Source organism: Pezoporus flaviventris, unplaced genomic scaffold (genome assembly GCF_033815535.1).
Source record: "Pezoporus flaviventris isolate CSIRO_AGI_PZ_B2104156 unplaced genomic scaffold, CSIRO_AGI_Pfla_v1 ptg000054l, whole genome shotgun sequence".
Taxonomy (NCBI): domain Eukaryota; kingdom Metazoa; phylum Chordata; class Aves; order Psittaciformes; family Psittacidae; genus Pezoporus; species Pezoporus flaviventris.
In genome coordinates, this window is record NW_026892602.1 from 271,138 (window position 1) to 295,572 (window position 24,435).

A 24,435-nucleotide genomic window follows, 5' to 3' on the forward strand; every position below is an offset into this window, starting at 1 on the left:
CCGCCATGTCCGCCAGCCCCTTATCCGCCCGCCGCTCGAGCAAGGGAGTGGCCGCTGCTCCCGCCCGCCGCTCATCGTCCCGCCGCTCGACTACCGGAGCGACCGGTGTGTCTGTCCGCCGCTCATCCTCCCGCCGCTCGACCACGGGAACTGCTGGTGTGCGTGTCCGCCGCTCGACTACCGGAGCGGCAGCCGAGGTGATGGATGGGGCCGGGGAGAGGGTATGGAAAGAAGGGAGAGAAAGCACAGGTGGGACCGGCCGGCGCGCGCTGCCCGCCCTTCCCGAGAGGAGCGAGGACCCCGCGGCCGGGCCGGTGAGCCCAGGGTGCGCCTGATGCGCGGGTAGACTCCATAACTCATTGCAAGTTGTAGAGTAGGTATGCTTTATTCATCGCTGAGGCGCATGGGGGATCGCTCCTCCAAAAGCATGCGCACCCCAGCGTTGTTCACCTCTATATTTATCTATTAAACTTATCTATCTATTAAACTATTACATATGCATTAGATTACACAACGCACTTATACATATTCATGACCTATCCCCGCTTCGTATTGTAATGAGGTAAAAGGTCCTTGCTTGCGTAGTGTCTCCTGGTGGTTGTGGGCGAGGGTCTCAAGATGAAGTAAATGAGTCTTCCCTGAACTTTTCATCTCCAGTCATTGCGCATGTTCCCTGGTGATTTAGTCACTGTCCAAACCGCAGAGGTGATTTCAGCCAGTTTAGGGGTCCAGAGAACAGGAACCACATTACTGTTCCTTCCTCTTATCAATAGCCTTGGCCCTCCCACCCTGTTCCAGCAAGCACGATAAGTGTTGAGCACGCATTTGTTGAGTAAGCAGTAACATTGTTAAGCAAGGGGCTTAACCCTAACCACCTTGTACATCGGTTAACCCTTTGCATCACTCCTTGTCCATTTAATGTGTAAAACGGGCTGAAGACCCTGAATTCTGCACTTTACAAGTAGCCAGGGCCCTGAGAGCCTTGCATCTCCCTTATGGTTGTGTTCTGCTATGTTTTTTTGTGGGGTTCACATGAGGGGCCATAGGCCATGCCCTCAAGTCTCTCAGGCTTTGGTCTATGATGGGATTGTGCATCACTGTGAATTGTCTCCTGTCCAGAACCAACATGACAGTACTGTTAAAAAAGCAAATGTGTTTCGTTGTTCCAACTTGTTTGGGAATTTGGAAGATGTGTTAAGTAGCTTAGATTGTTATTCGAGGATGCATGATGAATGCTTTTGATGCTAAGGGTCATCTCTAGTGATAAAAATACAGTTTTTGAGTTGTGTTTGTCTAATGTCTCTCTTTAGACCAGAGCTGATCCAGGAAAGAAGAATTTGGGCAGAAGTACTTTGGTGGGGCTGGGGCCGCTGTTGTGTGATAATATCAGTGACACACCACGGACTTTGATCAAGAAAATCATCCACATCTGTAAGTATCCTTTATTTTCAGGAAAGCAGAGAGGAGAAGGACAATATTTTGGTGGAGCTGAGAATAGATGTTCTTCTGTAGCTTGTTCTTACCCTGTTACATCGAACAGAAATACAGACCCTTGTATGGCCAATGTATGTATGTCCTGGGTTTGGCTGTAACAGTTATCTTTTTCCTTCCCGGTAGCTGGTGTAGTGCTGTGTTTGGGGTTTAGTCTGAGAACAATGCTGGTAACACACCAATGTTTTAGTTGTTGCTCAGTAGCAAGGACTTTTCAGTCTCATGCTTTGCCAGTGATGAGAGGCACAAGAAGCCGTGAGGAAGCACTAACAGAACACTTGACCCAAACTAACCAAAGGAGTATTCCATACCATAGCATGTCATACCCAGTATATAAACTGGGGGAGTCACCCAGAAGGCCCAGATTGCTGCTCGGGTTGGGCTGGATATAGGTCAAGTGCTGAGCAATTGTGTTGGACATCACTTGTATTTATTGTTTTTTTTCCCCTTTCCCTTTTAGTTTTATATTCTTTCCCCTTGTTATTTCCCTTATTATTAGTAGTAGTTTAATATTATACTTCAGTTATCAAACTGATGTTATCTCAACCCGTGGGGTTTACATTCTTCAGATTTTCCTCCCCATCCCACCTGGAGGTGGGAGGGGAAGAGGAAGGAGTGAGCAAGTGGCTTCATGATGCTGAGTTACCAGCTGGGCTTGAACCACAACAGTGTGAAAGAGGAATCACTTCAGTGGCAGCTGAATGAGGACAGGTGATGCAGCTCTGTCTCAGAGACCAGGTCTTGCACTGGCAAAGTCATATTCCTGAAAACCCTCTTTACTTAATGTAATTAACCTGGGACCAAGCACCTAATCCTTGTGCTGCCTTTACCTTTAGGACCATGAATAAATCACAGAAGCACACACTATCACAAACTCCAGCATACAGGACTCTGTTGGCTTTATCACTGTACAAGCCATCCTTCTGAGTAGAACCCAATAGTTTTAACCAGTTCTTTTAACCCATTAATACATGTAACTTACAGAATATAGTGTAAGTTTGTCACTCTGCTGCATTCTGGTGTTCTTGCTGGATTGAACTGTGAAAAATAATGTTTTGGTTTGTTGGCAGTTCCACCAGCTTCACCTGTGGTACCTGACATAGCAAAACATGAAGACCCAGAAGCGGCAGCAGAAGAAGCTCAAGCAGAACTCCCAACTGGGAGGCTTTCCAACATGTAACTAATTGTTAACATTTTTACTTTGATTTCTCCTTTTTTTTTTTTTTTGTACACTATAGCTGCAGTTCCAATGATGGGACTGGGGAACAGGATTTCTCTGCTTCTGTTTCAGTGATCAGAATTGCGTTCCGTCCAGTGAGATTTTCGTGAATACCTTTCCAGCTTTGAAAGTCACGTAGGAATCACTGGAACTGAGGGACTGAGAAGCAAATACTGTGGGCTTGTGCTTAGTCCACCTTCTTAAATACAGACTTCGAATATCTTTCTGCAGTGGAAGTGCTGGTCAGGAGAATCATAGAATCCCAGACTGGTTTGGGTTGGAAGAGACCTTAAAGCTCATCCAGTTCCAACCCCCCGCTACAGGTAGAGACACCTTCCACTAGAGCAGGTTGCTCCAAGACCTGTCAAAGCTGGCCTTGAACACTGCCAGGGATGGACAGCCACAGCTCCTCTGGGCAGCCTGTGCCAGCCATAGCTCCTCTGGGCAACCTATGCCAGGGCCTCTCCACCCTCACAGGGAAGAACTTCTGCCTAAGATCTCATCTCAGTTTCCCCTCTGTCAGGTTAAAGCCATTCCCCCCTGTCCTGTCCCTACAGACCCTTGTCCAAAGCCCCTCTCCAGGTTTCTTGTAGCCCCTTTAGGCCCTGGAGCTGCTCTAAGGCCTCCCCTTTAGGAGCCTTCTCTTCAGGTTGAAAAAGTCCAGCTCTCTCAGCCTGTCAAGTCTGAAGATCAAAAATCTCTTGGTGGGAATGTACTTTCCTCAGTTATCTGTGACATACTAAAGAAGTTCTTGGATCTCTTCGAGGCTCCAAGTTGCATGCTGACAGTTCTAGTTCTTAACGAGTGACTGCCATGTCTTATATTCAGAGCACAGGCTTCTGTAGCTTTGTACAGTTTTGCTGCTTCTTGATTGTCCTTGTTTTGGACTGCTCAGGATAACTTTCTTCCTGTAGAGTGGTTTGGAGCTCAGCTGCTTTTAGTCATTAGCTTCCATTAATGTTTTAAGTTACTAGGCCTGGCTGAATTGCAGAGGCTAAAGTATGGTTCATTGACTTCATTATGAAACAGAAGAAAGCCAGTAGTGATGGTAAGTCTTAATTTGCTTCAACCAGTTTTGTCACAACACTGGTGCCCATTTTTGCTTACTGCAAAACAGACTGTTCTAAATGATGTGATTTCCTTTGTCTTTATAGCTAAACTCTTTACATTGACCACAAGCAGCCTTAAATAAGGTCATGCGAAATACTAAGTGAACTTCTATAGATATTTTAATAGAGGAAGAAACACCTTAGTTTTCTGTAAGTGTAGCAGCTTGTTGATTTGTATTTTGTTCCTTTTTTTCTTAAATCTAAAAAAGCAATATTATTTTAGTTCCTTCTTGATTTTGCTTGTTGTAGTTCTTGAACCTCTTTGTGCTTTTCCTCAGCCTTTCTCAATTGAAAAGCCAAGCCAGCTGATCCTTGTAGAGTTCTATATTCCATGTGTTAGCTGGTCACAGAATGTAAATAGATGTAGACTTTTTGTTTTAATTCCTTTCTCGCAACCTTCCTTTAGTTGATATGGGCTTTCCTTTGTTTGCACAGGCACTGCCTTCCTTAGCTGTAATAGCAGATTCCAGGAGAGATATGAAAAAAAAAAAAGCACAGTCTTTTCCCCATTACAAGCCAGTTAATTCTAACACTTTAGGCTTACATTATAAGAAATGAAACTTGGCTACACTTCTGAGTGGTAGAGAATGTGATTTGTAAGGGGAACAGATTTGTGAACGTGATGGTCTTGCAATTCGGTGGGGTGCTGTCAGCAGCTCACTGCCTGAACGTGACCTTCATGAGAAGGAGACTCTTGTAACTTACCACAAAAGGGGGACAACAAAACAGGAACTTACTTCCTGATCTTGACCCACTGCCTGGCTGGGATATGACATGTCCATTCCATGTACCACTGTGCTTTGTTGTACCTACTGTTGTTTCGTGATGATGGCTTTTTCATTTCATCCCTCTTTGGATGCAGGAGAGGGACTCTTCATCAGTGACCGTAGTGATAGGACAAGGGGTGATGGGCTGAAACTTAAACAGGGGAGAACTTTGTCAGAAGTTCTTCCCTGTGAGGGTGCTGAGGCACTGGCACAGGTTGCCCAGAGAAGCTGTGGATACCCCATCCCTGGCAGTGTTCAAGGCCAGCTTGGATGGGCCTTGGAGCAACCTGGTCTAGTGGAAGGTGTCTCTGCCTGTGGCAGGGGGTTGGAACTGAGTGAGCTTTGAGGTCCCTTCCAAACGAAACCAATTTGGGATTCTGTGGTTTACATTGTAATGATTGCCAAGCCCAATTGCTCCTGTGGGCTGTTAGGAGGAGAGTGCTATGGAGCAGCTTTTTCAAGCTTTTACTCTGATCTTTCTGAACCTTGCTGTTTTGAATATACACTCAAGTTTTGATTCTCCTTGTGAAATTTACTTTGGTTTAGTAGGAGGGAATGACATGTTCCTGCATTTGCCAAACTGATCACTTAGTTCCTTAATTCTGCTGCAGCAGGGTCAAAATATTTTAATTTGATTTTCAGTGGCATTACAGGGGCCTTTCTAGGGTAGCTATGTGATAATATCATCCTCTGTTAAAGGCTTGGTTTGTGTTGGCAGGGAGGAAATGCAGCTGCCAGAGCTTGTTCCTGAGGAGAGAGCTGTCTTCACACCTCTTATGAATAAGAAGAGAAAGCAACTCAAAATTTCTGAATTTGAGAGAGCAGTAAGCCAACAAATTGTCCAGAACCAAGGTAAGGCCACAGTGAAAAAGTGACGCGGGAGTCACGGACAACGTAGAGGTGATCAATGTGATCAAGCGATTGCCAATTAGCTGATGTAACCAATATAGATTCTGATTGGCTCAAAAGTGCCATCCACACATTTTCGAAGTAGATAATAGGTTAGCTGAAAGCTTGTCCATTTGTTACTTTTTGCACACATCTTACAGTTTTCCCATCCCGCTTCTACGTCTTGTTAACCTTGAGCAAACGCCAAGTTCCTTGTTCTACTGCACATAGCTGTCCTTTAGTAACCTAAGGTTAGGCCTTGCAGCCTGGGTAACTTGAGTTCAGGCCTTACAACTTAACCCAGAGTTTGACTAAAACCAAACAGCTGGGATGGCTCACATGTCTCTTGTTCAGCTGTATTCTTCATAACCGCCATCTCCTAAGGCTAAGACGTCTGGGCTGGTCACGAAATGACCATCATTCCTTAGCCAATCCACAAAAAACTGCCTTGTTCAGCACTACTTTTGCTGTCAGTGGATTTTCATCTGCTACAGTTTAGTTCTTAGTAACTTCTCAGCTAAGCAGCTGTACGTTTGAAAGCAAGATTGCAGCATCTTGTGCAAAGGGCATAGCAGAGAACGGAAATCCCTTCCTATCAAACTGAAAATAAGCCTTTTTGAGCAGTTACAAACTCTGCCTTGACTGTAACTTCTTGACTGTTTTTACAGCTGGGTGTTCTTTGAGTTTTGAAGTATCTCCACAGAAAGCAATCCCTATCTTTCCCTCAGTTCCAGAAACTTGAAAATACAGCAAGCTGCCAACTTGACTGCAGTTACATCAAATAAGTTATAAAGTTCTTGTTTGGGAAAGAAGGATCTTATAGCTTTATAAAAGATACAATGTTTTATATTGGGTCGAGTCTTCCATGTAAATACAAATATGCAAAATTTGGTAAATAAAATTTTAATTTTAGTTGCAGTTTAACAAGGACAGTTAAAACATCTCCCCTTAGTTTACATATCCTATTGGCAGTAGCAACCGGAGTAGAATTTGGGAATGGGATTCAACTCCAAATTAGAGACCTCAGGGCCAAATTACAGGTGCTCTGTGCCTGTGTGTATATAAGGTAACTGGAGTCCTCCTGAAGTTTAGAGGAGGTCTGGTCAATGGAATATGGAGGGTGATTTAGCCTACCTTAAAGTAGACACCTACATTTGATTAATGGTGCTTGGCTGTAATGGGACCATAAACACCTGTGTTTGGATACTTTAATCTGGAGATGAATCCCACCATGACTCACCTGTGGTCAAAAAAATCAGCTTGTCTGTCGTTAGCCTTGTACCTGATCTGAACATGTTCTGGTAAAATGTAGGCAGCTCTGAAAAGCAGACCGCTGCATGCTCCAGTATTTTCTAGCATGAGTGTGATTTTGTCACTGCTCTCCAGATCTGCTTTCTGCATATTTTGGGGAATTCATGAGTAGAACAAGTTTGTGTTACAGTTTTATACATAATCTACTTCTAAAGTTTTCAAACGCTTTAATGTTTGGTTTGTGTTGCTGCAGGGTGGTTATGACTGAGGCCCTAGCCTAGCATCTTGCTATAAATGTAAGAATAATATTATTGAGTGGTAGGGCACGTCCCATATTCAATTTTCTTTGAAATAACTTTTATTACCCTTTCAGAACCTGCTTATTAGAATTCTCATACACAGTTCTGAAATGAAGACAGAATTTGTAAAGTGAACCCATCGTTTAATTCTGTTCTCTCTAAAATGAAACTTCTGAGAATTGTAGCACATAGAAGGAGGACCATTGGGTTGCTCCTGTAGCCTGTAGAGTAGAGAGTAATTTCTCACCTGCTGTGCTTTCTTAGCTAACATATCACCGATGTTTTCTAGCTCCGTCACTGCTGGACAGCGCTGTGGCTGGGTGAGTTTAAACTAAAATGTCTTTACTCCTAGCTGTCCAAACTATAGCTGCCTTGATTCATCATCTCTGTAGTTGGGAAGAGCAGTATAGACACCTGGGTGCATGATGAAGACCTGTGTCACTAATACACAATCATATTTTCCCCCCTCCCCCAGTGATGGCATTTGAACGTGTCACACTACACACCTTGTGATTTTCAGAAACTGTGGTTCTGCCTTGTATACTCAGGTTGGGCTAGCTCGAATTGCTGCTATCGCTCGTCTCTACTCAGTAGGATCACTGCTTCTTTCCTTTCATTCTCATGTTTCCAAAAATAAATCAGTACGTAGTAGACCTTAGCATATTTAATTATCTCTGCCTGTTAATTGTCTCATCACATAAGTTGCATCTATGCAATCTTTAGTCCAGCTTCCCTGAACTTTTAAAAGCTTCTTTGCAAGTCAGAAAGCTTCTTTTGCTGTGTTGCCCATGCACTTTGCTAATGATCCTAGGCATAATTAGCAAATTAATTCACCTTTCTCACTGCAGCCCTTGTCTGTGGCCCCACACAAGGCTGTTGCAGAGGGCTACATTCTAAAATCCCATGGGTTGAGATAAGAACAGTTTAGTAATTGAAATAAAAGTAAAACATAATAATACAATAATAATGGTAAAGAGAGAGGAAGGAATAAACTTCCCCCCCCCAAACCTCAAGTGATGCACAGCACAGTTGCTCACCACCAGCTGACCAATCCCCAGGAGCAGTCAGTGCCTCCTGTCAGCTCCCCCCAGTTTCTATCCCAAGCATGATGCTTTGTGGTGTGGAATACCCCTTTGGGTGGTTTGGGGTAGGTGTCCCTCCTGGTTTCTTGTGCCCCTCCTCACTGGCAGTGCATGAGATTGAAAAGTCCTTGATCAGGGGAAGCCCTACTGAGCAATAACTAAACCATCATTATGGTCAGCATTGTTCTTAAACTAAAGCAGAAACGCAGAACTGCACCAGCTACTGGGAAGAGAAATAACTGTCCCAGCCAAAACCAGGACAGTGCCTGCCTACCTACCCACCTATTCCATGCCATTTGTGTCATGGTGGTGCACCAGCACCTTTCCTGCCTTTCAGTGTATGTACCTATGAATCCTCTTGAGCCCCCTTTTTCATTAGGCTGCCTTGAGAGAGGGAACAAAGGTAGCTGAGCATGGCCAGTTTCTTTATGATGCAAAAAATTTACAATGAGGTACATCTCTTCCTGTGCTTTGCAGGTTGCTATCTTAGTTCCTGTCTTAAAAAGTTACAGTATGTTGGTAGCTGCACTTAGTTGTGAATACTGATACTAAGCAGCTTCTTAGACTTGGTCTGAAGTCCTCCTTAAAACTTCTAAAATTCCTGAACCTTTCATCAGATGTGTTGTTGCAGCCCTCTTGAGGCTGCAGGCTGTTTCCTGATCTCTAACATACATCCTGATGTTATGCGGTATCATGGAATTAAACTATTTGTTTAAAGTTGGCTGGCATGTAATCTTCAAGGTTTTGGGGGGGAAATCTCTCTTACCTAAGGGATTTGTGATAATAACTGATAATAATTGTGATAATGATTATAATAATTGATAATGATTATGATAATAATTGTCTTGCTGTTACTGGCACCATGTTAGTAATCTGAGAGTAAAAAGGAGTATGTAAGCTTGGAAAATTTTTTCCTTCCTCTTTTGACAGATCTCTTAGCATGTCTCTTGGATACATGGTCCAGCCAGACACTGTTGAAAGGAGACACCTGCGCCGGAGGCCAAATAATCGCAAACCTGTTGACATAAAAGCTTTTGAAGACAAAGTGGAACAGGACATACTGAGGAGAAAAGGTTTCTTTCATGTTCTTCCTTTTGTTTTGGGAGGGAGTGCCTTCTATAACGTGGCTTGTAGAAGCAGTTTCTGAAGTGCAGTCTGTATTTTATGGTTTAAAGGGTACTAGCACGCTCACAAAATCCAGTATAATTTTGGAAGCAAGATTAGAATGAGGCTCTGTATCTGTACTTGCTTTGATTCTATGTGCTTAAGTATGTGCTCTACCCATTTTAGTGATTTATACCAGGAATCATTTGATATCATGTTTGTAACTGCGGGTACTGGGGAGACACTTTAGTGGAGAAAGTTTGGGACACTGAAGTGTGGTGATAACATTTCAGGTTTTGATCTGTGGAGGATTAATAAAATTTGGTTGAATGATTTCAATTTTGTATTATGCAAGTCCTGGTAGTAAACGTATCTCCTGGGACCTTAAACACTTTTTCACATAAAACTTGTTCTAAAACTTTCTGAACAGCACAGAGCTATCTTGTGGACTCAGAAATGTCACCTGGAAGTCAGACAGCCATGCTGACAAGTGTGGGTACATGCAAGAGAAGGACCCAGGGATATTCTCAGGACTTAGTCCTTGATCAAGAGCATGTTGACAGTATGACTCCTGTATCTTCAAAATCACGTGAAAACCCACAAGAAAGTAAGCAAGATCATTCCCAGTGGACTAACTCAATGGATCAGCTCTCTGTTTCAGAAGAAGTGGTGGTTGGCAGTGAGTACTATGGGTTAGGACTTGGGGCTTAGCAGGTAATATCTGAAATCACAGGATGGTTAAGATAGGAAGGGACCTCTCAAGGTCATCTTCTCCAACCCCTCTGCTCCAGTAGGGTCACCCGTAGCAGGTTGCCCAGGTATCATTCACCCTCACAGGGAAAAATTGTTTCCTGATGTTCAGAGCCTCCTGTGTTCGAGTCTGTACAGGTTACTTCTTCTCCTGGCACTGGGCACCACTAAAAAGAGCCAGGCTCTATCTCCTTTACGCTGTCAGTCAAAGCTCCCTATGCTTTCCATGAAGTATGGACAGCTGATGTTTCATTTAGGGTTTTTTTATGATCCTTTTTCAAAAGGGCCATGGTATTTAAAAAATGGTTGGTGAATTCAGTACTGCTCAAGCCAGGAGAAGAGTTCTTACCCTGGAAACCTTAGAAATGAATTAATTCCTAGTGGACTGTTGCAACATACTCTGCTTCTGGAGGGTTGTCTGTGGCATGCTGGAGGGAAAGGTTGTGTTGAAGGGACAAGAGAAGAGATCTACAGAAAAAAGTTGGTTGCTTTGAAGAGTCCAGTGGTAGGCACTGTGAGGACAAATGGATAGATAACATGGAGGTAAGTATGGAGGACATGGAATAGGGGACTGGATCAAATGAGAGGAAGAGGAGGAGGTTAAGAGTGTATCTGAAAGATGCTGGAGGTTATAAGGCATTACGGTCAAATGTAAATGGTTACCTAGTTCTGCTGTTTTACCAAAGGTAGCTGATGCCAGTGTTGCTCCACAGTTTGAGCTGGAAAAATAGTTGCAAGGACTTCTCCAACTGTTTCCTGAGATTCAGTGTGAACTCTGAGCTGTTCCATGTAAAGAAGGAATGTTTTCTTGTGTGCACTTCTCTCTGTGTGATTGTTTTTTTTTTTACTTAGCAGGAAAATGAAAAGAAAGTTTAAAAAGAGACTAGGGGCATGTTAATGCTCTCGATTACTAGCTGTTAATAGACGGAGCTCCTCTTTGTCGTCCAGAAGTTCAAGTAAATGTTTGGGGTCCCCAGTCACTTGAAACCCTAAGAGATCTTTCAGCAAGTCTTTGGGAGATGTTGTGGCCCATATAATTAAGGTCATAGATGTAAGTGATACAGAAGAAGAGATAGCTAAGAAAGTTGACAGAGTGGATCAGGAAGAGAATTTCAGAGAGGGTAAGAAGTGCTTTCAGTGTTAGAAGGGAATGCAGTGCTTTAATCTGATTAAGAGTTTTTTAGGTGACTCACAGAGTGAAATCAAGATTTAATTGTGCAGTAGATGCTTGAGATAAAGTAATTGAAGTCTCATCAGAGAGAGACTGATGGTGTGAGCATTTCCAGACAAGCTTTCTCAAAGGAGGCTGTGACTTGCTCATGTGTTTTCTTGTCAGTATTTTCTCTGTTCACAGTTCTGCAAATGAAGTATAGGTTCATATGTTTTGATAGGTCCATAGTACTGATCATCTTCCCAAAGGAAAGATGAATAGCTCCCTCCTGGCAAGGAATGCATCTGGCTAATCATTCTTTTTGGTTTGTATACATTCTAATGCTTTACTATAATTATTTAAGCCATGTTGGCTGTTATCTTTCTTCAGTACTAACCAGCATCTTTTTCTCTTTAGACAAGAGCTTGAAGGGTGCCTTCTAGTAAGTAATGAAGATCCAGTTTAGGATCCTTTTTAAGTCTTTTCCATTGTTTCTTTCACAGAAGCAGCCCCTTCAGAAGAAGAGGGAATAGCAGAAGGAGGCATTGAATACCACGGCTCTCCTGAAGCCGGTGAGGACAACCTCTGATACTGAATCTGTAATGCCAGAGATGTCTCAAGATGCATTGTTGGCATCATTGCTGGGAGAGATACTTGTTAACTCTGTTTGTATTCTGGAATCTGGGCTAAATACTGGGAAAATAGCAAACTAATTTTAAGCATTTTAAGCTGAAAGATTACATTCTGCTCAAATGGGAATCAAAATTGCTTTGGCAATAGTGTTTAGAAATATATAATTGCAGAAGGCATCTTCAGTTAAAATTTACCACTGGAAGTTCTAGAATCAGGCAGAGATTGATAAAATTTGGAGATCTTCTGAGTGTGTTCACAAATCAGGAACTCCCAAGTTACTTTCCCTGAATTGTTGGGTCTTCTGTGTTCAACATACTGTATTAAGGCTTTGGTAAGACTTTTTTTGAGATAAAAGCACTTACTAAAGGGAGTTCATTTCCAAAGGAGCTCAGATAAAAATTGCACTCAAACCTCATGGTCTGCTCCACATTACCAACTGCTGTTTTTTTTGTTTTGTTTTGTTTGACACCTAGATGTACCAGAGGGAAAAGCTGAGGGTTTTCAATGCTTTAGCTTGTCTAGTTTAGTGTGGTGATGCTTTATCCTTGAAGATAGGAATATAATTGGCGGCATTTCCATTGTCAGGAATGGAAAGCTGGGTTTTGTTCTTATGAGTGCTCTGAAATTTTGGCTAAGATACTTGTTTCAGTGATGTATTTTTCCTGTTTGGAAATTTAGAGTGTGAGATTGCCCAAGGTATTGGAGCTGGAAGTCTGAGTAAGCATTCTAATCCGACCTTCTCTGAAAAATCTGAGATGGAGCCCTTGAAGGATGCTGTTGAACAAGCAGGTGAACTAGAGGACCAGGCTATTTTGATAGAATTGGATAGTCTAGAAGAGCCTACTGAGGATGCAGCTGAAGACACTGAGAATGAAGGTAAGTAGTACCTTCAGCAGTAGCAGAGGCAGTTGGAGAAATTTTTCCATTATTTCTTGATAGATTAGGGAACAATATAGGATAATAACATTATTAACTGTTTAGTCCATCAAGTAGTCCAGGGTAAGCTGTTGGCTGCTGTTCCTAGGGCCAGATTTTACTGCCTCATCAGGTGCTTCAGGGACCTAGATCATCTTGTAATTTTAAGCTGAAAGTAATGGAAGTGCACAAATAGATGAAACATTGTAAAGTGGTTTTATAGAAGTGACATGGGGATATCATAGAATAAAATAATAGTTAGGGTTGGAAAGAACCATGAGATCATCTAGTTCCAACCCCCCTGCCATGGGCATGGACACCTCACACTAAACTATGTCACCCAAGGCTCTGTCCAACCTGGCCTTGAACACCACCAAGGATAGAGCATTCACAGCTTCCCTAGGCAACCCATTCCAGTGCCTCACCACCCTTACAGTAAAGAATTTCTTCCTTATATCCCATCTAAACTTCCCCTCTTTAAGTTTTAACCCGTTACCCTTGTCCTGTCACTACAGTCCCTAATGAATAGTTCATTCCAGCATTCCTATAGCCCCCCTTCAGATACTGGAAGGCTGCTATGAGGTCTCCACGCAGCCTTCTCTTTTATTACTTCTTTCCTGACTCCTAACTTCATACGAACTTTGTAATGTCTTAGCATGGAACTGCTGCTTCCACAGCCGTTCATGAGTCTGGACTTGAAAGCTAATATAGAACCCCATATTTTGTATGTGCAGCCACAGATTTCCTTTCCAGTTAACCAAAAAAGTAGGCTGGTTTTCCAGAAAGCTAGAAACGTCTGTTCCTAAACAGTCATTCAGACACTGCATCAGTCTGTTCTGTTGCCCCAAGAGTACTTATGACCTTTGGAAGAGCTCGTACATCAGACTGACTTCTCTTTGATCGAGGCCATGTTTACGAATGTCCAGAGTGTGTTTTGTGATGGTTTTGGCACTGGTCTTAAAGTCTTTTGACATACAGTATACACCCTGCCATAAAACTGAACTAAGGACATCCTAAAAGAATCCCATTACCAGGATTTGAGGCATTGTGAGGAAATTCAGCTGTAATGAGATATCAGGCCTGTATGTATTTGTGCAGTGTGGAAGGCACAAAGATGACTGTTTTGCTGGCACAATTCTGCCACAAGGAAAGCTATAAGGGTTTTTAGGGTGTCCACAGCAGTGTGTCAGTGTGGTTGTTTTTAACACAGCTATATGAAGAGAAGGAAAGGTCTCAAGAGATTGGTGCTGGCTGGGTGAAATAAAAAGAGTAGCATCTCTTCCTGTTTAACATCTTTGTTGGTGACACAGACAGTGGGATTGAGCACCCTCAGCAAGTATGCTGATGACACCGAGCTGTGTGGTGCAGTTGACACATTGGAGGGAAGGGGTGGCATCCAGAGGTACCTGGACATGCTGGAGTGTTGGCCAGAGCCAACCTCAGCATACACGTTACCTGCCAGTGTGTGCGCACACTGTATGTATTAGCATGTATGTGCAACATCTGCATGCACATGCGATCTCTAGCAGTGTGCACTTGCAGTCCAGAACCCTGCCGTGTGCTGGGCTGCATGCCCAGAGCATGAGCACCAGCTCGAGGGAGGGGATTCTCCCTCTCTGCTCCTCTCTGGGAAGACCCCACTTGGAGTACTGTGTGCAGTTCTGGTGTTCTCGGTATAAGGAGGATGTGAAGCTGTTGGAGCAAGTCCAGAGGAGGGCCACAAGGATGATCAGGGGACTGGAGCACCTCCCGTATGAGGGCAGGCTGAGAAAATTGGGGCTGTTCAGCCTGGAGAAGGGAAGCGGCGTGGAGACCTCATAGCAGCCTTCCAGTATCTGAAAGGGGCCTACAAGGATGCTGGAGAGGGACTCTTCATCAGGGACTGCAGTGACAGGACAAGGGGTGATGGGTTTAAACTGAAACAGGGAAGATTAAGGTTAGATATCAGGAAGAAGTTCTTTATTGTGAGGGTGGTGAGGAACTGAAACAGGTTGCCCAAAGAAGTGGTTGGACAGAGCCTTGGAGCAGCCTAATCTAGTGGGAGGTGGCCCTGCCTGTGGCTGGGGGTTGGAACTGGGTGGGCTTTAAGGTCCCTTCCAACCCAAACAAGTCTGGGATTCTGTGATACTCATTGACTGACCCCTGTAATGTGGTTTTGTTGCTCTGCACACATCCCTGTGTTAATGACAATTTGACACTGATTTAGCAGGATGGTAAGGAGGTAGCTTGCAGACTTTGAAGCTCTCTATGGGAAAAGAGGCAGCAGCTTTGGCAGCCTCAGTCCACACAGCCAACAGCCCCTGCAGCCTGACCCTGAGCGTGTCCAGCACACGAGGGAAGCTACCAGCTGATGTGGCAGCAGGTGGGGTGGGTGGCATTGCAGCAGGAGGCAGTTGCTCTGGTTCAGTGTGCTGTGGAGCCACAGCCTGGGCACAGGCAGTGTGGCACCAGAGCTGGTGTGTGAAAAGCTGGCTGGGCTTCTGTCTGCGGCTACAGCACTGCCCACTGAGGAGCTCTGAAAGTAGAGTCCAGTTCCTTAAGTACATTTTGTCCACAGAGGATTTCATGAAGACACCCCCATTTGTCCATGCTGCAGCCTACAAGCCACCACTGTTAACTCCATCATTTGCAAAACCTGCTGCTTCTGAGTAAGTATGAGCAACCTTCAGCAGTGGCCTGGTAGAAGTGTCTCTGGGAGGCGTGAATGCCAGGGGGAGTGAGTTGAGCCCTGCTGCCTTGGTTGTTCTGTGGTTTATCAGCTGCAGCAGGGAGCAGAGAGTCCAGCCACTGTTTAGCAACTGAATAAAGGTCTATCAAGCAAATGTCATCAGAACAACTGATAGAGCCTGGGGAACTTTTCTAGCCCTTGACTTTATATTTTTGTTTATTGAAGCAGTAAATGGTAAAACCAAATTCTTGTGCCCTTTCCTGCTGGGAACAGAGATGAATAATGCTTCCAGAGTTGCTGGATGATTGCTCTAATCATGAATAGTAAAATATATTTAGAAAAAGGAGTCCTTGATACTCTACTGAAGTGGAACTATGTTAAAATTATGACAGTGGAATAGAGGTGACCTGCGGATGCCTCAGACTTTGTCCACTCCTGCTACACGTCCTACAGGGATGCAATGAAAACTTCATTGGTATACTGGAGAGAACTCTGGTTTGCCAACTGTTTGTTATACTGACATGCTTATCTTGGGAAATTCAAGCTGGATTGCTTCTCCCAAGGTCATGATGCCATGTGAACTGTTCACAAACTGAACTTCATGGGCATGGGGGATTTGAAGAATTGGGAGAGAGAAAAAAATTAACAGCTCAAAGTAGTTCTTTGACCTTCAATTCAGCATAAGGTTTGCCCAAAATCAGCACTGTGTTCTCTCCCTCTACTCTGTGTTTGTTCATTTGATGTGTGCATTTTCATTTTGCCTCAAAGGCCTCCTCTGCAGCCACAGCAGACAAAGCGAGTTCTAAAGAGCTCATGGAAACAAACATCGGAGCCTAAAATGTCAAGTAGTTTGATAAAGAGGGTATTTAAGGACTATGCAAAAATGCGAGTGGCCACAGAATCGTTCAGAATTGTTGAAAAATGGTAAGTGGCAACAAACTGCTTCCATTCTCACTCATTTTAGTGGTTTTTTTTGTGTTTTGTTTTTTGGTGTTTTGGGTTTTTTGGTCTCTGTGTTTTTGGTGTTTTGTTGTTGTGGTGGTTTTTTGTTTTGTTTTTGGTTTGGTTTGGTTTTCTCCTCGTCCTCTCGTGAAATAACAAACACATCAGGAGGGCTTCTGGCAAGCAGGGAGCCCTCCCTCTTCAGGTGGGGACAGTCACAGGAGCTCTGATCAGCAGGACAGAAACATGGCAGGTGATGTTGGTCTCCTTGTGGCTCTGGAAAACTCTTCTTGTGCTGGGCAAGGTGAACGTGTCCCACTTGTGCACTGTTACATTGGGATCTCTTTTTCTCAGTTTCTTGAATTCATGGACCATGTTACCTTCATGAGTAAGACCTGTGGGTTCTTTGAACAGCAATACTGCAAGAGCCAGTAGTCTGGTCCTCAGTGCTGGTTTTCCCCTGGGGTTAACCCCTGTTCTTGCACGTGTGGGCAGTTTGGGAGGGGTTCTGGATGCAGTTCTGCAACTCATTCGCAGCTGTCTTGGCTGTAAAGTTCCAGGGCACCCAGACTAAGAAGCCAAACTTTGTTCCTGGGCTGGAGTTTCTTCTCCCACAGTTTTCAGTGGCAGGCTGTGACCTGCACAGTGAGCAGCTCTGGTGCAGTTTGCCCTACAGAAGTGGGTGAGTAGCTGGTGCTCACACACTCCACAGCCTGACCTCAATCCTCCTTCAGCACCAAGAAATACTTCAAGCAGCTCTGGAGTGATCTGGCAGCTTTCGCCAGCCATGCCGGAAGGAAGACAGTGGAAGTGTCTGACGTAGAAGTCCTCATGAGAAGGTAACAGGAGGGTTGTCTTTAACCTGTAAGTAATCTTATGTAGTGCTTTGATAGCCCAGTAAAACAGTCATTGCCAGAGTGTGCACTAGCAGTTAAGTATTTCAGCAGTAAGCATGGTATTGTGTATTTACTCTTTACAATGCCACTTGGCCTTCTGTCCCAGGAGGGAATTGGTGGACTTGTGGTTTTATACTCCACAGTGGTGGAAGGGCAAGAGTAAGTAGTGAAGGGTTGGGAGCACAAGGAGTCATCTGAGAAACTAGTAGCAAGAGGAGGGCCACATATGCAGGGGTGAAGCAGTTACAGCTGCAAAATAGGTAGTGTTAGTCATAAAGCAGAGTAGCAACAAGTGTGAGGTTGGGCTGCATCGTTTGCATCCTTGAGTGACTTCTGCTAAAAGTACTTGCAATGGAAACAGTGTGAGCATTTCCACATGTCCTGCTCTGATCTAATCACTTAACTCTTACAAACAACACCCCATTCTCCCTGCTGCTGCAGCTGCTGGTACTTGGGGTTCAACCTGGCAGCTCTTCTGCAGAGCAGAAGGAACCTCTGGCCTGGGAGGCCAGGGCTGGCCTCTCCTGGCAGTGGTGCTCCCTGGCCAGCAGCCTGGAGGGATGGTTCTCAGAGCTTCTTCATTGCTGTTCTTCCCTGGGGTCTCCCTCAGCTGCACCATCTCATGCCTGAATTTACTTTGTGCTGTTACCAAAACACAGGAACATGCTCTTGGCTTGGGAGCCCTCTTCAGAGGGGCCCAAAACAGTCATCACGCATTTCAAGTCATCACTCCAGGTTATTATTCCTTGTTTCCACTGAGTTTCAGATGGGATGTTAAAGTCATCTGAGGGATTGTGCAGGGCATGCCTGGTTGAGGGCATTGGTTTTGCATGGGCCTGTGTGATGGACCTGGGGCTGTTGGTTAGAAATAATCACCTGTTGCTGTCCTGATCTGGAGATTTTAATTTTCCCACCTGAGAGGTGTGTCCTGATGTTAGTATGAACAGGCTGAGAAACTTGGTTTTGTTGGCCATGGTTGAGGATTCTGAACACATATTTTACCTTTTTGTAGATGTCTAGGGGCTTTTGACAAGGGCCTGTAGGGACAGGACAAAGGGGAATGGCTTTGACCTGACAGAGGGGAGATTTGAGATGAGACTTCAGGAAGAAGCTCTTCCCTGTGAGGGTGTTGAGGCCCTGGCAGAGGTGTATGTCCATGTGCTGGCCCTTGCCATGGTGAGAATGTAGCTCTGTGGGAGCTCCTGCAGTTAGCTGCTGTGTCCCTGTGTGTGTAGGTGAGCTTGGGTTCTGCGCTGTGCGCAGGACCTGGAGAATTGCCTGCAAGTAGGAGCCTGTATCTGTCGCAGCAGCCACAGCATTTCAGCTGTGAAATGCAAAACAGCCACTGCAAGAAACTTTACAAATTTTACTCTTGAGTAGAAACACTTTTCACTAACGACTGTCTTCTCTGCTCTCCTCTTTCTGAACCAAGGCAAAGGCTGGTGACAGATGAGATACCTCTGCGTGTGCTGATTGAGCATCACCTCCCTCTGGATTATAGAAAGCTCCTGATTCCAGTTGCTGTGAGTGGAAATAAAGTGATCCCTGAAATTAAACGCAGCAGTAGCTGCAGGCTGTGAAAAGATGCCTGATGGCTGGCACTGCTCCGTGCAATGGTTTTCTACCAGTAACCAGTGGGGCAGTGAGCGGTCGACGTTTTCTGGAGATGATTTTGTGCTGTGTCTGTCACCAGTTGTTACACAAATAATTTGACTATCCTGAATTTGTTGTAACCTTTGAATATTTGTGCATCATGATAAATAAAGTATGTTCTGCACAATGCAAATGCTGCTCATGGAAGTGGGCTGAAAGGCTGCTGCATTTAAACTGACAGAGGGAAGACTGAGATGAGATCTTGGGAAGTTCTTCCCTGTGAGGGTGCTGAGGCACTGGCACAGGTTGCCCAGAGAAGCTGTAGCTGCCCCATCCCTGGCAGTGTTCAAGGCCAGCTTGGATGGGGCTTGCTGCTTTACTTTGGATTGAACCTGCTTAGGAATAAAAGCCTGCCTAAACTTTGTACAACATATGTAAGACCTTGATGGGTCTTAATTTAGATATAAAAAGAGAGTGAAATAACTACTTCACAGTGTCCACCTGGTAAAATGGGAGTGAATAAGCTGCCCTTTGTTGATCCAAGGCTGATGAAGGAAAGTGTCTGGGAAGCACTGCAGGTCGTACCTTGCCCTGCTGACCTGACCTCAGAGCTCTTGTTTCCCTCTATCCCTTCACAACCAGCTCATCTCTGTCCCAATGTAGGGAACATGAGGGAAAAATGAATCGGCCCATAGGCCTCAGCATATAACTCCGAAGTCAAAGTATGGTGGGAGGAGGATGAGTGCAGGTTGTGCTCATGCTGAAGGCTCCAGAGCATGATGTGCTGCAATTTGGGGTGACTTTATTGTATGTATTCCTGCTTTGTTGCTTGGTCCCTGGAAGAGACTGTGCTGAGAATGGGACATTCAGCTGTGTACCTTCCCTGTGGCACAGGATTGGCCTTGCCTGTTGCCCAGGAACACTATATGTGTGCTCCCACATGAGGGGCATTATTGACTGTGGCTCTTCATGGGTCTAGTTATTTAGGCAGAAGCCTGTTTTGTTTGAAAGACAGTGTGGGGAGGATGAAGAGATGATGACCTTTTAGTTATCTCACACTTTGCAGTCCTATGGCATTTGCCCACGGCTCAAAGATTAAGGTGTCCTGAATGAATTCTTAACGAAATACCAGTGATGCTCACTATAAAGCAGGAATTAATCTCCAGGTATTTGATTCGGAAGAGCTCTGGCTTGCCATCTCATGCAGCTTCATTATTCCATTATGGTCTCATCAACCAACTGGTTCCATTTTCCTCATTGCAGAAGCATCTCTGGCCTTAAAATGAACATGAGGGATTGTAGCAAAACTTAGCAAGCCCTGAACTGCCTTCAGCTCCATCTTAGGCCCTGCACCAGAGCACCGGGCAGGGTGACATTCAGGTGGAATGCATCTGCTTGAATGGATTACAGGTGTGCACAGTGCTGGAGCTCCTCTGGGAGCGAGTAAAGGGGAGCCTGGGTTTAGAGCAGAGCTTACAGCTGTCTGTTAGGCTGTGCTTATCATGTGCTTATTCATGACAGTGCTTTCCTGGGGGCGAGGCAGGCTGGGAGTTGGGTGATCTGGGTCACCTGTTGTCCAAGGTACAAGTGAGCAGGAGGGAGGAGCAGATAGTCCCTTTTGGGGGCAGTGCTGGCACCCCTGGGTGGTTGTGTGGAACTTGATGTTTAGGCTTTATTGACAAACTGGGTGTTTGAGGTGGTGGGTGGTTGTTTCATGCCTAGTCCTGCTCACTAGCTTGCTCTCCTAGACATGTGAGAAACACTTTGGATTCTGCCATGGATTTCTCCAACCGCTGCTCTGTTTCAGGAGAGCACACACAGGGATGTGGCTGTGCTGAAGCTGGGTGGATGTGTAGGAGGCAGTTTCACTGCTTGCTGTGGTCATTGTATGCTTTTCCTGAGCTGTTGTTACTGCTTGAGGAAGGGCACTGCTAGCAAGGCACCTTCAGTGCCCATGCTCTGACAAATGTCGGGAAGTGCAGCTTGTTTCTCTTATCCTGGGGCAGCAATAAGTGAGCCTCTGCTGCTGGAGCTTCAGGGCTGCCTCAGCAAGTTTGCAAATTACACCAAATTGTCAGGCAGTGTTGATCTGGAGGCTCTGCAGAGGGCTCTGGACAGGCTGGATCAATGGCTTGTGGCCAATGGGATGAGGTTCAACAAAGCAAAGTGCCAGGTCCTGCACTTGGGTCACAACAGCCCCATGCAACATGCCAGGCTGGAAAGCCACTCATGGAAAAGGACCCAGGAGTGCTGATTGATAGAGCTGAACATGAGCAGCTTGTGCCCATCCATCCAAGAAGGCCAATGGCTGAGAAGCAATCACCTCCCTGTACTTGTACTGCGCACTGATAAGGCTGCACTTCAAATCTTGTGTTCAGTTCTGCGCCCCTCACTGCAGGAAAGACATTGAGGTGCTGGAGCAGGTCCAGAGAAGGGCAGCGGAGCTGATGAAGGGCCTGGAGCACAAGTGTGATGGAGAACAGCTGAGGGAACTGGGGGGTTTAATCTGGAGAAGGCTCGGGGGTGACCTTATTGCTATCTGCAACTGCCTGACAGGAGGATGGAGTGAGGTGGGGTGTAGGTTGGGATGTCTGCTCTGAAAACTATTCCCTCTTGCACCAGGATGATCTTGTCCTGTAGAAGAACTTGTATGTTTTAGCTCATCTGTAAATGCCCTCTTTTTCCCTGCACAACAGGCTGCACAGGCGATGACCCAGTGCTAGCTTTCTTACTTCAAAAGACTGAAAAGTCACTACCATGTGCTAAGATACCCATGTCCAGTCATGGGATGGATACTGGGATAAAATAAGAGTGGTGTTTATTGTATGTTTTCAGGAGTACACAACCTGAAGCAAGTATAGCTTTTAGTTTCAGGTCCAGGCACTGCTTTGTTGGGATTGCAGAGTGAGATTTGTGTCCTGCCATCTGTAGATGTATCAAAAAGGTGTCAGAATGAGAGGAAAAGCCACTCAGGGTTGTTGGTGGAATCTCCATTGGCCATGGCAGTGGCTGTGAGCCTGGAGGCTCTCTTGAGGGCTGCCTGCTTTCAGAAGTCAGTGAGGAGTAAAACTCCCTGCTGTGCTGGAAATAATGGGATCCATGTGGGAGCCCATGTCTCAGGGTCAGCCCCGTGCTCAGCTGCTGCTCTTCCTCCCCAGGTGCTTTGCTGCTCGTGCACTGACACGACAGGCTCTGCAAATCTGCTGCTTATTCACTTATCTGCTTGGTTCGTCTCTCCCATGGCACAGGCTGCAGAGGCAGGAAGAGGACAAGCTGGTTGGTGTTCCTAAGGAGCACAGGGTAGTCCCCCCTCTCGGAGAACAGCCTTCCCTTCCCATCTGCACCTCCCAGAACCAGGGGACAGAGGTGCAGGGAGGCTCCATGCCTTTCTGCAATGATACTTTCACCACTGTGCCCATGGTAAGTGATGGCTGAGAACCTCCCTTCCTGCTCCTCCTCCTTCTCATCTCTGAATGAGGTCCCTTGGCAGATCCCACATCAGCTGCTTGATGTGCCAGGAGAGGAGACATCAGGTTTCTGGTGAGGCTGGGGGCGCTTGTTGCAGAAGCATTTCTGAACAGCAGCAAGAGCCGACCCCAGGCTGGGCTCTGCTGCAAGGGCTGTGAATTAAGGGCACTTTGTGAGTGTCCTCACAGCGTTTAGAGGTATCAGTAATTCTCTGTAAGGACACATTTCCATGTAGTGCATGGGGGTGAAGAAAGGGCATTGGTGGACTGTCAGTGTAGGCAAGTGTCTGGGATCCACGGGCACCCAGAATGAGCATGGAGATGAGCTTTCCATGGCCCATGGCTGGTGGGCCCCTGTTGTGCCAGCTCACAGGCTGCTCTCTGGGCAGTGCTGTTGGGGCTAAGGCCAGCAGGACTGAGGCAGTGGAGCTCATCAGGAACAGCCACCTCCTGCCCACGGCTGTCGCTGCATGAGCACAGGCTGGCAGGGGCGTGCCCAGGTGCGTGAGGCCAGTAAGGGAGTGCTGGGATGTGCAGAGCAGCTCTGCCGCAGGGCCCGTGTCTCCTTGCTTTGCCCAGAGATGATGCCTCTGTGTCCTGTAGCTGTGCCATGTCCTGTGGGCCATGCACCCGCTCCCAACCAGCTGTGAGCAGGTGCGACGCTGGCGTCTCCTCCTGCGCGGGACAGGGCTGCAGTGCTGAAAGCTGCTCCAGTGAGAGCCTCAGGCATGGAACTGTCCCGGGGTGCTGCAGAGCCGACTTGTCCTATTCGTTGTCTGTAGGGCTCCATCTTCTTCCCCCTGCAGGACGGGACAGGCTTATGCTACCACCTGGAAGGAACTGCTGAAGCCCCCCGGTGTTCAGGGGCCATTTCCTGGCAGGTTCCATGCAGGAGTTCCCACACGGAGCTCATCCATGTGTCCAACTGGCTGCTCAGACCACAGAGGTGAGTCCAGCCCAGGAAGTCTGGTCCCATCAGCAATCCCTGCAGCAGCACAAGGAAGGAAGCTTCCAGTGCCTGGAAGCGCCTTCCTGAAAGCTTTTCCCTCTCCTTGGCCATGTCTGGCCATCCCCACGTTCTGCCTGTGCAGAGCCATCCTGGAGGGCTTTCCTCCAAGGGGGTGAGAGCTGGCGCCCCGTGCCTGAGGCACTGAGGATGAGAGGGGCTGTATTGTACCCCCGCATGATGGGTATCCTATGGGGGTCCTTCCTGTTGACCTTCACTGCATCCTTCTCACCCACAGGCTCCTGGTGGTTACTGACATGCTCAAACCAGAGAACATGGAAAGCAGTTCTGTGCTGCAGGGGTGTTCATACATCGACGTGCCAAGCTCTGTGAAGAAGGACTACCAGCTCACCTTCTTCTCCTACAAAGAAGGAGTCTTCAGGGCAAAGGTAAGTGAGGACTCTGGTCTGCAGGGCCCTTCAAGGAGCTGTTGGCATACTGAGAAGCTACATGCCTGTTTTCATACCTCCACGTGCCCACTGGTAGTATTGGAGGTGTCCCAGGTGGGTACTGAACACCAGAATCTCATCACACACCCACATGTGCAGCAGTGTCTGTGATCACAGGGTCCCACTGGATTCTGCTGAGCACAGGGTGATGCAGGACATTGGTAATCTGGAAGCAATGGGCAGTTGGGAATGTATCAAGTAGAAAGTAGAAGGACTTGGGGCTGTTGCTGGATGAGATGCTCCCCATGACAGTCATGTGTGCTGGAGCCCAGACACCACCCCCCCCCCCCCCCCCCCCCCGCATGTGTGCTGCTGCTGCACCCCCAGATCATGATCAGGAGGTTGAGGGAGGAGATTCTTCTCCTCTGTCCCTCTCTGGGGAGACCCCCCTGCAGTCCTGCATCCAGCTCTGGGGCAACAACACAAGAGGGACGTGGAGCTGTTGGAACAAGTCCAGAGGAGCCCATGGAGATGCTGCGAGGGCTGGAGCAGCTCTGCTCTGGAGACAGGCTGAGAGAGCTGGGCTGGTTCAGCCTGGGGAAGACAAGGCTCCTTAAGGGGAGACCTTAGAGCAACTCCAGTGCCTAAAGGGGCTACAAGAAACCTGGAGAGGGGCTTTGGACAAGGGCTTGTAGGGACAGGACAAGGGGGAATGGCTTTAACCTGACAGAGGGGAGACTGAGATGAGATCTCGGGAAGAAGTTCTTCCCTGTGAGGGTGCTGAGGCCCTGGCACAGGTTGCCCAGAGAAGCTGTG

General features: G+C 46.4%; 2 protein-coding genes across 2 annotated transcripts in view; one reads left to right on the plus strand and one right to left on the minus strand.

The window, feature by feature from the left end:
- The window catches only part of EDC4 (enhancer of mRNA decapping 4), a 227,228-nt gene that overhangs the window by 81,076 nt on the left and 121,717 nt on the right, over positions 1-24,435 (minus strand). The gene's annotated exons all lie outside the window — the stretch shown is intronic.
- On the plus strand, positions 6-19,074 carry CENPT (centromere protein T). Its single transcript, XM_061468837.1, has 13 exons — positions 6-314; positions 1,311-1,431; positions 2,562-2,667; positions 5,305-5,438; positions 7,314-7,344; positions 9,046-9,179; positions 9,641-9,889; positions 11,614-11,682; positions 12,422-12,619; positions 15,216-15,306; positions 16,095-16,250; positions 17,003-17,107; positions 18,597-19,074. The coding sequence occupies exons 1-13, from the start codon at positions 6-8 to the stop codon at positions 18,742-18,744; spliced, it is 1,851 nt and encodes a 616-aa protein (XP_061324821.1). The 3' UTR covers positions 18,745-19,074.